We start from the raw sequence: 14,793 nt of genomic DNA, 5'->3' as shown, positions 1-14,793 counted from the left end.
AGTAGCTTTAAGTTATCCAAGTATCGTAGAAGAAAGTACTGCTTTATGGAAGGTTTTGTGTTTTCTTGAATAATAAAAGGAGTGATTTAAAACTAGAGGCGACACTACATCACTTTTTAATTCTGTCAAACATTTCTGAATATGTGTTTTTATTTCCACAATTTCTTTGTTCAGGTCATCGTTGCCCATAGTCCAGTCAAATGAAGATTGGCAGAAAAGTAATGACTACTCAACAGCTACAGGTAAGCTACTTTAGGCAACAGAATGATAAACATTACGACTCACTGTATATTTGACACACTAAGCTTCAGGAGCAGTAGTCATGAGCATAAACAAGACTAATATTCACAATGAGCAGTAGGAGCAGTAGCTGGGGTGAAGGATTGTGTAAGATGGAAAGGGTGAGAAGAACAGGGAGTCATGGAGAGGAGGGGAAGGGGGAGAGGTGAATGAAAGGAACATGGCAGATAGGTGAGGGAGTGGCAGCAGTTGAATGGGATAAGAATTGGGCATTGCTGTGCTTGTCCCAATGTAGGCAGGGGGAGAAGAGGTGTGAACAGGGGACAGGTGGCATCAGTGGGGAAGAAAAAGAGGAGTAACAGTGGTTGCTATGTGATCTCTAAGGAATGATTTTGTCCGAAAACTAAGCTATTGGTTCAGCCTTACTTACGTTATGTACCTATCTTCCTCGCAGTGTCACAACTATATTGTAACTGGTTATTGTCACTCCTTCAATTCCACCCAGGACTTTCCAATTATATATTAGTGGTAAGTTACTTCACCACTTCTATATTATATTATTGAAGTTTATACAGCTTTGATTATTAAACATTTCTTTTCTTAGGTATGGAAAATAATGATAGACCAGAAATAGATTTTCAGTATTATGATTCGTATTTCTATGGGTTTTATGATGCCATGAGAAGGATAAACCCAACAATGTATGCAATACTTTATGCAAAATGGTGTGCATCACATCATTTACCTGTTAATGAGGCTTACAGGAGTCAAATTCCACATAATATAACAGCTAGAGAATCTTCACATTTGGCGAGGTATGCCTTATCTCATCGTATATATTTTATTTGAATTATTGTTTTGCTGAAATACTTTTCCAGCTTGCGATTCTCAAGTATCTTGTGCGTTTCCATTTATTATTAAGGATTCATTTGTCATAGCTGTCCAGTAAATCATATAATTGTAAGATGCTACCCAAAATATATCGAGAATTTTATTGCACAAATAAAAAAACTATATTTATATCTTAATGTCCTCCACCACCTCCAAAGTAGTCACCTTGGGTAGGTGTGCAACTATAACAGCATTGTTCCCTTTTTTGGAAGCATTCCTGGAAAGTCGTAGGGAGGGTGTTCACGACCCATTGCAATTCCACTTGAACATCATAAGTCTAGTCAAAACATCACCATTTGAACTCAATTTTTATCTTCAGGAACATGTAGAAATCACAGGGGCTATGTCTGGGGAGTAGGGAGTGTGAGGGTCCGTTGCCATGTTGTCTTTTGTGTAGAATTCCTTCACAACAAGCGAGGTGTGCGTGGGTACGTTTCCATTATGCACCAACCGATCTTTCTTTTACTCACAACTGTGCTGTTTGTGCCAAGCATTTTCTCTTAGTTGCCCCAAACATTTGCAGTAAAATTGCCTGTTGACAATCTGATGAGGTAGAACAAACTCCTTATGCACTGTTGTTGTTGTTCTTGTTGTTGTGGTCTTCAGTCCAGAGACTGGTTTGATGCAGCTCTCCATGCTACTCTATCCTGTGCAAGGTTCTTCATCTCCCAGTACCTACTGCAACCTACATGCTTCTGAATCTGTTTAGTGTATTCATCTCTTGGTCTCCCTCTACAATTTTTACCCTCCATGCTGCCCTCCAGTACTAAATTGGTGATCTCTTGATGCCTCAGAACATGTCCTACCAACCGATCCCTTCTTCTAGTCAAGTTATGCCACAAACTCCTCTTCTCCCCAGTTCTATTCAATACTTCCTCATTAGTTATGTGATCTACCCATCTAATCTTCAGCATTCTTCTGTAGCACCACATTTCGAAAGCTTCTATTCTCTTCTTGTCTAAGCTATTTATCATCCACGTTACACTTCTATACATTGCTACACTCCATACAAATACTTATACTTCCTGATACTTAAATCTATACTTGATGTTAACAAATGTCTCTTCTTCAGAAACGCTTTCCTTGCCATTGCCAGTCTACATTTTATATCCATTCCCTGAAATTCGAAGGGGGGGAAATAAAAAAAAAAGATTGAAACTGACTTCACGTAGCTGTGAACATGTTGAGCTTTTTTCAGCCTTGGAGAAGATGGCATTTTCCATTGTGATGATTGCTGCTTGGTTTCAGGATCATAAGAGTAGACCCAAGAATCATCACCTGTTATGACCCTCGAACTCTTTGTTGCAGCTCAGTGCACATCTGAATCCTGAAGTTTTGTTGGCTGATACTGAGAAGGCGAGGGACAAGCTTTTTTGCAGTTCATCAGTGAGAATTCATTAATATGTACTGTATGACAGCCAAAATTTGTTAAAAACCTCATGAATTGCCTGCCTTCGATCTTTGAGAATCACATCATGCACTTTCATAATCATTTCCATTGTTGTACTGGTTGACAGTTGACCAGAATGTTTGCCATCTTCCACAGATTCTAATCCTTCCTTGAAGTACTTGAACCACTCAAATGTTCATACTTGACTTAGTGCACTCTCACTAGATGTCTCTGTCAGTGTGGGGTGAGTTTCATCTACAGTTTTCTTTAACTAAAAACAGAATTTGATGCAAATCCATTGCTCCTTCACTCTATCCATTTCACAATTCACAGAACAACTGATACACATCCTGGCATGCAGAGCTACAACTCACAACGGCATGCCCCAAAGATGACACAACATCGTGCTGTAGTGGCTAAGACGTGTACCTTGTGACATCTAGCAACAAAATGTAGTACTGCTACTGGCTTGACCAGTACAATGAATCACTCAGATATTTTGGGTAGCACCTTGTATGTTTGAAATTATAGTAAATGTGAGAGACATTGACTTTAGTCCACTTTCGGGCAGTATTGATGAAACACTAAGACTAGAAAAATTGTTGTCACAGTGCTAAATTCAAATACAAACAGTAAATATGAAGCTGTTTGTTTCATTAATTCACTTCGACAGTAATAACATTTTCAAAAATCCCTTATTTGAAGAAATTCATGCTTTATAAAAAATTATTCTCATATTAAAAATGTAAGACGCTGTTACCCATGCAAATGGATTTTCTGAATTGCTTACTTCTGCTCTTATTGTTACACATGTTACTCCTGTTTTCCTTTAATTTTGTTTCTGTTTTATTTGCATCAGTCCATCCCTATTGCTCTTCTGATTTCCTTTGTATCTCTACCTTGTTATTTACTCAACATTTCTACTGAACTTGCTTTTCAGCCAAACCCAACTCTTTCTCCTGGCTCTTTTATTTGTTTCTTTTGGCCTTATATCAGTACTACAAATGTTTTCAATTGGCTGTTACATGTTTCTGCCTCTCCTTTTTCGAACTTTGTTTGTAATGTGCAGTTAGTAAATCCTTTGGTTGAAGCTGTCAGATTAAAACAATGGCTGTTTACAGTTTTCTGCTTGTGGAAATTTTGCTGTTGAGCAGGAATTCCAGAACAGTTTGTCTAAAGAGTGGAGGAGGTAGATGCCAAGAACATTTTCCAGTTGTAAGGCAGTTTTGTTTCCTCAGATAACACCATACATGAAGGGGTTGGAAACAGAACCCAAAAGGTTTCCAAATTTTACAATTTGGTATGTCAGAGTCTTTGAGATGAAACATTTCACCAGGCTTCTAAAACAGCCTGTATGACACTTACCTCCTGCCTATCTTAACATATGATCTGGAAGCAGTAACAGTTACTGGGCCAAATAAGAACTGAATCCTGGCAACAGATATGAAGGTCCTCTGTTCCTACTACAGAAAACAAAAATAGATAGAATAAGGATTGAGGATATCTACAAACAGCAAGAATTAGGAAGAAGCCTGCAGGAATCCTTAACTGAAGCTATTGCTGTGGCATGAGCAGATGAACAATATGGCTCACCACAGTATCTCATTGGGTTACTTTGACTAAGATGTCTCAGGAAGAGACCAGGAGTAAGACCTCCAAATTGGAGGTGGCCACCGGCGTCAGATAAATGTGCAACAGCTGTGGAATGACAAGATAAGTTGTAGGAGGCTTATCTACAATCTCACCTTGCTTACCAGAGTGACAAATGATGATGATGGTGAAAATTAAGATGAATGTGGAAATATGAAAATGTATATGAAAAACATTTGTTCTGGTTTGAAGTTCTTAGATGTTTGGCAGAAAATATGACTAACAGAAGCCTGAAAGCATAAACTGAGTGTGGTTAGGGTAACTTACCTATGTCCAGGAAACACAAGCTTCAAATTCAAATCTAACCGTCCTGGTATAGGTTTCAGTTAAGGCCTGCTCTAGTATTAGCATCTGGTAGCTTTTTGTCCCAGCAGAGCCCACTTGTCTCCGCTTTTTAAAATTTTCTTTTGAATGATAGAAACTGTGGGCAGTGTTTCTCAAAACAGTGCTTACCTCCGTTATCTAGTCTGCATTTTCTTATAACATGTTAACAGCTGTTACAAAAATTAGCATTCCTCATTTAACCTTGCACTAATTGCACCATGTTTTATCAGTCCGCATGGTGGTAAATATAGATTTATAAGTAAAAATCAACAAAGTCATTGATTATATACAGTTTACTGTGTTGAATTTTAATGTGCTAAGTACATACCTTTAATAAAGCTATAAATTCTGTTCAGTTCCACTGAAATTGTCATTTTCCGAATATGATACAATATTTTTCATGTGGACGCGAAAAAGATGTATAATAATATTGTAAACAGGATGAAAGGCACACTTTGGTTGCAACATTCTTCAGTCACAGTCTTTCAGTTTTAAACATTCTGAACAAATAACCCTTGCATGTTCCAAACAGAGATATTTTCTACATTTCCAGCAGCTGTATCTGGCAGGTCTGTTCTTTCACCTGTCACAGTGCACACAACATCCTCTCTGTTTGTTAGGGGTTCAGTGGGCCATGCTTTCACTTCAATTTGCAAAATTTCACATATCCTTGAAGGAATATTAGATGGTATGTTACTCATAGCATCTCGGACTCCACGTGTTCTGTAACAAGCTCATAAGACAACTGGCAGAGAAAATATCTTCACAGAGTGCAGCTGTCTGGGTTTTCAGTAGCATGAATAACTAAAGAATTGTAACGAATAAACTATGACCATAGACCATTAACGAGGGGGTCTTACGCAGTTGTAAACAGCACAAAACTTGTCACACATGTCTACGCCTCCTTTCGTCTTGTTATACATGACTATCATTTCTGCTTTGCCCATCTCTTCATCAGCACTGTCATCATGATGAAGACTGGGAACCAGGTACAATATTTTTGCCTTTCTTAGGAATGTGTGGTACAAGAGTGCAAGATTTTCTTCTGAAGGCAAACATATTTGAACCCCCTTGACACTTACTTAATGTGTGCTTCGTGAATTCAAGTGGTTTTTTTTTTTATGGTTCCTAGTAAATCATTTTTCAGTTTTTCAACCAACTAAAGACTGGTAAACCTGTTATCTACTATGATATTCCTGCCAGTTCCTTTGATGGAGGTGCACAGTCTCTTAATCAAAGCAGCCAGAGTATTATGTACTTACTGTTGCCCTCTGGTTATGTTCCAACATACGCTTCAGTATCAACAGCATAATACATCCTGGTGTCACAAAGACCAAATATTTTTATTCTGTGTTTGTTTGGTTTGCTGGGTATATACTGTCTAAACTGACAATTGCCTCAAACTCACTGTAACTTCTTACTGATTGTGAGGTATCTGCAGGAAGTAAATGCTGTTTTGCATATCTGGATAAACAAATCAAAAATGTTTCTTACCGGAGCTAACATGTCATATTTTAGTGTATATGAAAGGTGATCATCATGCCCTGAATTGATGGATGTCCTACTCAATATTCTTTCTACTCCTCCTAAAGTGGTGTTCCATCACCCACTCAACATCCGCAGCATCCTAGTCCATCCCTATGTCACTCCCAATCCCAACCCATTGCCCCAAGGTTCATATCCCTGTGGAAGACCCAGATGCCAGATCTGCCCAATTCACCTACCCAGCACATCCTAATCCAGTCCTCTCACAGGTTCGTGCAATCCCATCAGGGGCTGGGCCACCTGTGAAAGCAGCCATATAATTTACCAGCTCTGCTGCAATCAAAGCACAACTTTTTTATTGGTATGACTACCAACCCCCTCACAATTAATAAAATGTTCTGGGCTATTATGCCATGCTTGAATGGATTTCACGTTAAAACAAAATGTTTCATCCTCATTTTCAGAGGGCATTTTCAAGGAGGATCATATTTTCTTCAATTGTCCAATTTACACCTTGGCTTACTACTGACTATAGCAAAATTCCACTTCTTCATGCTTCCACGGAGTCATGTGACATCAGATGTTTTCAATCCACTAGTGCAATTGGTCATTGTCCATGGCTGTCATCCACTGTTGCTATCACACCCTGGTGGGAGACTGATACACATCTTCTTCAACACCAGGATCCAGATATCATTCAGTTTCACACCCTCCTCCTTCCTAGTGAAATTCTTGGTGTGTTTTACAATCTCTATGGCCTCTCAGTATAGCCTTTGATGGTATCCACTTGTGACTGTCAGTACTTGAGTACTATCAAACTGAATGCAATGGTCTCCTGGTTGCAGAGCGTGTTCTTAACAGCTGATCCGTCAATCTCCCCATTTCTCCAATTGCCCTTGTGCTGTTCTAGCTGGTTTTGACTCTTCTTTTTGTGACACCCACATACAAATCCCTACTCCAGTGGTTGGCTAGCAACCTTGGATAGTTTTAGGTGATCTTATATCTTCTGGGTGGTTTGTGGATTACTGTGATGTTCTGCTCTTTAAAGATTTTTCCTCTGTGGTCAGTAATGTCCATAGTGAAAGGTGGGAAAACTTACAATTTCACCAGTACTTGAGTATATGATTTCTACACAGTGGTCTTAACACCCTTTTCACTGCAGCTAACGAATAACCATTCTTGAGCAATGTATTGGTGAGATGTAATTCTGCATCAAGCAGCTCTGGTTCACAAATTTTCCTCGCTCTATCTGCTAATGTTTTTATGATGCCTGACTTTTGTTGTGAGTGGTGGTTCAAGTCCTGGTGTAGGTAACAGTCTGTGTGTGTTGGTCTTTGGTAAACCATGTGGTCAAGCTATCATCTTCTTTCTTGAGAACTAGCATATCAAGACAATTGTATCTTCCGTTTGCCTCCTACTCCATGTTAAACTGAATCTTCTGGTTGATCCCATTGAGATGTTGGTGAAAACAACCCAGTTCCTCCTTGCCATGCCACTACAAAACAAACATATCATCCACATTTTGGAACCAAATACTGAGTTTCTTGTTCACAGTTTCCAATGCCTGCCTGCTCTTTGAATTTTTCCGTAAAGGCCTTAAGGCGCTTCCCATAGTGACACCATTCATCTGTTCATAGAACTCACTGCTCCATTTGAAATATGTGGTTGTGAGTCAAAATTTAAAGAGTTCTGCATCATTGCGAGGAAAAATTCCCATTCAACTGTTGCAGCACTTCATTGGGCAGAATCGTGGTGGATAATGATACCATGTCAAACTAATTAATGTGTACTCTGGCTGTACCACTATTCCATTTAATTTACCAATAAATAAAATAAAAATAAAAACCAATAAAATGTGCTTTTTTGATGATATACAAATCCAGTTGGCCCCCATATGGTCGTAAGAATGTTGTCAAGAACTTGTCAGTCAAATAGGTGGGTGAACCAAAAGCACACATTATGGGCTATAGAGGAACATGTATTTTGTGCACCTTCAGCAATCCATAAAGTCTGAGTGGTAGTGCAATTGAATTGAACAGACTTTTCTGAATGCTTTGTTTGATAGAGGACTTATTTATCAAATGTGTAGCAGTTTTAAGAACTTTGTCAGTGGGGTCTGTAGTCAGTTTCCTATAATTTTTTTGGATCTAATAAGTCATTAATGTTGCTATCATAGTCGGTCACATTCAAAACAGCCATTGCATTTCCATTGTCAGTGGGGAGAATGATAACACTATCATCCTCACTCAGACATGTTTGCCATTCCTCTCAGCCACAGTTAAATTACTTTTTGGAGGCTTTGTGTGAGACTATACACTTACAGCTTCTATATGGATTTCTTCAACTGTAACTGCGTTCACACTACATACGCCTGCTTCTACACTGGCTGTTATTTCATCTGTGGGCACAACTTGCAGGGTAGTGGCAAAATTTCAGCCCTTGGCAAGTTTAGATCTCTCATCGTCAGGCAACAAATGTCCTGATAAATTGATAACTGCACAGGAAACATCCAAGTGGTTGATCGTCTGATTAGGTTGCAAATTATCATATTTCTTCTTTGGTCTATTAGATGTTGTCAACATAAAATTCCTAAAACTATTGTGCAATAGTCTGTCAATTCTATTCCAGACACCACTACACAATTTATTGCTGACAGTAGTTGGGAGAGACATTAACTTACAGTCTGTGCTTGCCAGGTCCTGGTGGATCTGTTGAATCTGCTCTCGTAGTAAAGCCTCTTCCATCCACTTGAAAATCTGTGACACCATGTCCAAGGTGCATAGTTGTTTAATACTCAAAAACTTTGGAATAACACTGACCACTCTGCAACAAGACAGGAATGTGAGGAAACACAAATACTGCACCCTCTTTTTTTTGGATACCTTCTGTGGGTTACAAATTTCTTGACATCTCCTCCCTGTAGAGCCATCTAATTGTAGAATGTAAACTTTCAGTGGTAGAAATGTCACAATTAATAAAATATTCCAGGCTATTAATCCATCATCAAATGGATTTCACTTTAAAACCCAACATTTCATCCCCATCTGCGAACACTTGACCATGGCGTAATAGCCTGAAACATTTTTTTAATTGTATTATAAGAAGGAAAGTTGCTACTTACCATATAGCAGAGATACTGTGATGATGAGATGATGCAGTGTGGTTTCAGTTGCCTGAGGCTGCAGTCATTTGTGTGAGTTGCATTGCATGAGAGAGAGAGAGAGAGAGAGAGAGAGAGAGAGAGTGTGTGTGTGTGTGTGTGTGTGTGTGTGTGTGTGTGTGTGTGTCTGTCTGTGTGTGTGTCTATTGTTGACAAAGGCCTTAATGGCCAAAAGCTATAATTGTGAGAGTCTTTTTGTTGTGCCTATCGCGACTCCACATCTCTGCTATATGGCAAGTAGCAACTTTCCTTCTCATAATTTTGTTGCATTCCATCCTGGATTTTCCATTGTTTGATTTTATCAATTGTGACATTTCCAGGTGTGAAAGCTTACATTTTACAATTAGATGCCTCTACAGGGAGGAGATGTCAAGAAATTTGTGATGCATAAAAAGTCTCCAGAAGAAGAGAGTGTAGTTTTTGTGTTTCCTCACATTCCTGTCTTGTTGCAGAGTGGTCAAGTGTTATTCCAAAGTTTTTGTGGATTAAGGGACTATGCAGCCCAGCCAAGGCACAGTGGATTTTCAAATGGATGGAAGAGGTGTTACTACAAGAGCAGATTCAACAGACCCACAGGGACCTGGGAAGCACAGACTGTAAGTTAATGTTTCTCCATATTACTATCAGCAATAAATTGCGTAGTGGTGACTGGTTAGAATTAACAGACTATTGCATGATACTATTAGCAAGTATATGCCGACAACATCTGATAGATAGAAGAAGAAATTTGATAATTTGCAACCTAATCAGACAATCCCTCATTTAAACACTTCTCTCATGGCTATCAATCTATCCAAACTTTCATTATCTGATGATGACAGATCTATGCTTGTCAAAGACTGAAATTTTGTCATTAGCCCATAAGTTGTGCCCACCTAAGAAATAATAGCCAGTGTAGAAGCAGGCATTCATAGTGTGGACATGGTTACAGCTGGAGAAATCCTTATAGAAGCTGTAGGAGTATTGCATTGTGCAAAGCCTCCAAACAGTGATATAACTGTGGGTGAGAGGAATGCCATAAAATGCCTGAATGAGGACAGTAGTGCTACCATTGCCCCATCTGACAAGGGAAATGCTACATTTGTTTTGAATGTGACCAATTATGATAGTAAGATTAATGATTTACTAGATCTACAAACATAAAGGAAACTGAGTAAAAACCCCACTGACAAAGTTCTTAGAACTGTTTTGCAGTTGATAAAGAAGTAATTTACCAAACAGAGCATTCAGAGAACTCTGTTCACTGCAGTTGCACTACCACCAAGACTTTATGGATTATTGAAGGTGCGCAAAGAACATTTTCCTCTTGAAGGCCCATACTGAGTGCTGTTGGTTTGTCCTATTTGATTCAAAAGTTCTTGATAACAGTATAACAACCATATGTGGACTGATCAGATTCATATATTAAGAATTTAGCATATTTTATAAATAAATTAAACAACATAATGATACAGCCAGAGGATATTTCAGTTAGTTTTGATGTGGTATCTGCGGTAGCCACCAGAAAGGTCGCAGGAGGCGCACATTGGCACGGCGCGTCACAGACAGTAGCTGCCGCAAGTAAAATCCTGTCCACCAGAGGGCACGTGAGAATTTGGCCGCACCCTCTGCCAGCAGAACAACAACAACTGAGGCAGCACGGGCCGTGCCCAGTCAGTTTTGCATCGGGCATGCCTAGCAGACAGTTCCCGGTCTACACTATGTGCAGTGCGACGGACAGCGCGAATCGTGTTAATACACAATTGGCGACAAGGATGGGATCGTTCTTTCACGTGTTGCATCATTGTTCCGGTTTCGCAGCTTATCCACGGCATGGAGGATTTAGTGTGGGTTTTGGTTGAGCAGCAGAAGGAGCTCATGGCAACCATGACACAAGCACTTCCGGCGTTGCTCGCCACGCAGTCAGCTCCAGCGCCGTTCCCTCCTCCCTTTCTCCCGTATGACGAGACGGCGGAGGACTGGGACGCATATGAACATTGCCTTCGGCAGCATTTCCAGGCATTTCATGTCGCCGATGCGGAGGTATGTCGTGCTCTTTTCTTGTCTTGGATATCTCCCTCACTGTATCAAGTTTTGCAGCAGTTAGCGCCGTTGCAGGATCCCTCGTCCTTGTCTTTTGACGCATTGTGTTCATTGCTGTCTTCATATTATCGCTGCTGATCGCATGTTGTGGCGGCTAGGGTCGAGTTCTATCAGTGCAAGAAACAGCCCCATCAGTCTTACTGGGCGTGGGCCGCTACCCTGCACGGTCTTAGTCACAAGTGTCATTTTGTCACGGAGCAGTCGCGATAGTCGTATGCACACGTTATGGTGCGAGACGTCATTGTTGGTTCGGCCGCTGATAGGGAGGTCTGGCAATGGGCCCTGCAGTTGGAAGACCTTTCCCTTGAGGAAGTCCTGTCCATTGCTCAATCGTATGAAGTCTTTCATGCCGCAGGTCAACAGTTGGAGGCGTGGTGCGACGTCGCTGCAGTTCAGGGCTGCGCGGCTGCGTCCCCTGCGTCTGGGGTGGATGACATGTGAGTGGTACAATCCGGCTGTTATGGCTGCTCCCGCATGGCACATAAACAGAGTTCCGGCCGCCAGCCCCTGTTACCGTCCTGTGCGTTCTGCTATACACGTCATGATTGGTCAGAGTGCCCCCAGCGTTGGGCCGTTTGTCACAAATGTAATAAAAAAGGACACATTGCTAAAGTTTGCCGCTCAGCCTCAAAAGAATCGAAGGAAGCAGGTACAGAGGACATGGATGTTGACATTCAGGAAGTTTCATCGGGCCAGGCTCCCGACGCATCGGCACACAAACTCTTTATCGAGGTGTTTGTTCGGTCGCACCGTCTACAACTGCAAGTAGATACGGGCGCGGCAGTTTCCTTGTTGAATGCACAAACTTCCTCCGACCTTGGGTCGCCCCCGTTTGCGCCAGTTTACTGGCGTCTCTGCGGTTATGGTAAACAGTTCATTCCCCTATTGGGTCAATTCACTACCGACGTTACTTACAAATCAGTCACTCGGCCTCTTACTTTTATTGTTGTCAGTGATGTGAGCTCCGGTAACCTTTCTGGATTGGATGCCTTTCAAGCTTTCGGTATTTCTATCACAGACACCATACAGTTGGTCTCCAAAGACGTTCCCTATCAATCGTTGGAATCTTTGACCTCTGACTTTAAGGATATCTTTGAGGAGGGCCTGGGGCGTGTTTCAGACTTCACTTAACGTTGATGGCGTCGGCTCGCCCGTGTTTTCTACGCGCGAGGCAGATCCCCTTGGCTCTCCGCCCTCTCCGCCATCAGGTAAAAGCAGAGCTAGACCAGCTGACAGCCCTCGTGGTCGTTCCTCCCATTTCTTCTAGTGAGTGGGCTTCGCCCCTCATTATCGTCAGGAAAACTTTGGGAAAATTACGTCTTCGTGGCGATTTCAAGGCCACCATTAATTCCCAATTGGTGGTGAACACCTATCCCTTGCCTCGTTCTGACAAATTGTTCTCCGACGTGGCGGGAGACCAATATTTTACGAAAATCGGTCTTTCGGAGGCTTATCATCAGATACCACTTGATGAGGACTCCAAATGGCTGGAGGTCGACAACACCCCGTTTGGCCTTTACCAATACCAGCAGTTGACCTTCGGAATATCCAGTGCCCCAGCGATATTTCGGCGTTATCTTGAGCATGTCACGTCGACAATCCCTCATTGTATTAATTACCTGGACGACATAATTGTCACAGGCCGCAGCACGAAGGAACACTAGGCACAACCTTTGAACCCTCTTTCTCAAATTCAGGTCCGTGTGCCTGCGTTGCAACCTGCTTAAGTCGAACTTCTTCCAACCGTCCATTGAGTATGTGGGCTACACCATCTCTCGGCACACCGTCCAGCCACTAGGAAGTTTGGTCCAAGGTATCATCGACCTTCTGCGGCCCTCTTCGCTGAAGGAGTTACAAGCATTTTTAGGTTGGATTGCCTGTTACCACTGGTTCATTCTCAGAGCTTCCACCATAGCCCAGCCCCTGTACTGCCTTCTGCGCAAGGGTGTTTCTTTTGCTTGGTCGCCTGCATGCGAGCAAGCGTTCACCTCATCGAAGGGCCTCCTCACGTTAGCGTCTTGTTTGGCTACTTTTGACCCCAATAAGCCATTGGTCCTGGTTACAGATTCTTCGCAGTATAGGGTGGAGGCGGTCCTGGACCATCGCAATGCGAATGGCTCTGAGCAGCTACTGGCATTTGCGTCTAAAACTCTTTGTCCCGTGCAGGCCCATTACTCCCAGGTGGAAAAAGAGGCTTTGGCCATTGTCTATGCTGTTACCAAGTTTTACCCTTTCTTGTATGGCACAAAGTTTCAATTAATCACTGACCATAAGCCATTAATATCATTATTTGGCCCCGCCTCTCAGATTCTGGATAGGGTGGCCCACAGACTGCATCACTGGGCCATGTTCCTTTCTAAGTACCATTATGACATTCATTCTTGCCCTACCGGACAGCATGCCAATGCCAACACTCTTTCCCGTCTTCCAGTGGGCCCGGATCCTAAGTTCGATTAGGAGGAGATTATGTGTTTTCATTTGGATGTGGCATCCCACCAAGCGGTTGATGGCTTCCCGATCACTAGTTCTAGAGTCACCAGGGAAACGGAAGCTGACCCAGTTCTCCGGTAAGTAGTTCACCTAGTTCAGCAGGGGGGATTGTCCCGACCTCCAGGCCGGGCCTCGGACCCTCTTCTTAATTATTTTGTTCTCCGAGACCGCCTCTCAGTCTTGGAAACAGTTCTCCTTCTGGCTACCGATGATACAGCCCCTCGTGTGGTTGTTCCTGCAAGTTTGCGAAGGGAGGTCCCGTACTAAAACCTTGGCTCACAGACATGTGTACTGGCCCAGTATTGACAGAGAAATTGAGCACTTGGTGGCCGCCTGTTCCCAGTGTGCGAGCCAACAGGCGTCTTCCAGGTCAGCATTCTCTTCATGGCCGCCTGCGACCCAGACATGGGAATGTGTTCACATAGATTTTGTGGGCCTGTTTTTCAATGACTTTTGGCTCATTGTCATTGATGCTTATTCCCGATTCCCATATGTAGTTCGCTGCTCCTCAACCACTTCAGAAGTTGCAATCCAGGCACTCGCAAAAATCTTTTCTGTGGAAAGTCTGCCAGTTACCCTGGTATTGGATAATGGACCTCAATTTATTTCGCAGACCTTCCAGGATTTTTGTAGGCGCTTCGGTATTCGGCACGTTTGCTCTCCCACCTTTCATCCACAATCGAATGGGGAAGCCGAGCACATGGTGCGCACATTTAAGACGCAGATGAAAAAGTATGTGCACGAATTTCCTGCGGAGGAGGCGTTGACATTTTTCCTGATGGCATACCGGACCACACCGATGGGAGAACGCAGCCCCACACAGCTCCTCCACGGGCGCCAACCTAGGACTCTGCTGCACCTCCTCCAGCCTGGTCCTCGCCAGTCTTCGCAAAACGGGGTACCCGGCTTTCCACCGGGTATGTCGGTTTGGGCACATGGATTTGGTCGCAATCCACGTTGGATACTGGCTGTGGTCCAACGCGGCAATGGCCGCTGGCTCTATACCTTGCAGACAGGGTACAGGGAGGTGCGTCGTCACCAAAATCAGCTACTTCCACGTTTGGGCACCCACCCTGCGACC

At 42.5% G+C, this 14,793-nt stretch overlaps 1 protein-coding gene across 1 annotated transcript in view; it reads left to right on the top strand.

Moving 5' to 3' along the window:
* Window positions 1-908: 908 nt before the first annotated feature.
* Window positions 909-14,793, top strand: part of LOC124622389 — a 125,260-nt gene continuing 111,375 nt past the window's right edge. Inside the window, exon 1 of the mRNA XM_047148078.1 lies at window positions 909-1,055. Coding sequence (XP_047004034.1) covers window positions 919-1,055 — 137 coding nt within the window. The 5' untranslated portion in view covers window positions 909-918. The remainder of the gene's footprint in view (window positions 1,056-14,793) is intronic.

The sequence above is a fragment of the Schistocerca americana genome, chromosome 7, assembly GCF_021461395.2.
Source record: "Schistocerca americana isolate TAMUIC-IGC-003095 chromosome 7, iqSchAmer2.1, whole genome shotgun sequence".
In the NCBI taxonomy this organism is placed as follows: domain Eukaryota; kingdom Metazoa; phylum Arthropoda; class Insecta; order Orthoptera; family Acrididae; genus Schistocerca; species Schistocerca americana.
This window is presented reverse-complemented; position numbering and strand designations above follow the sequence as displayed.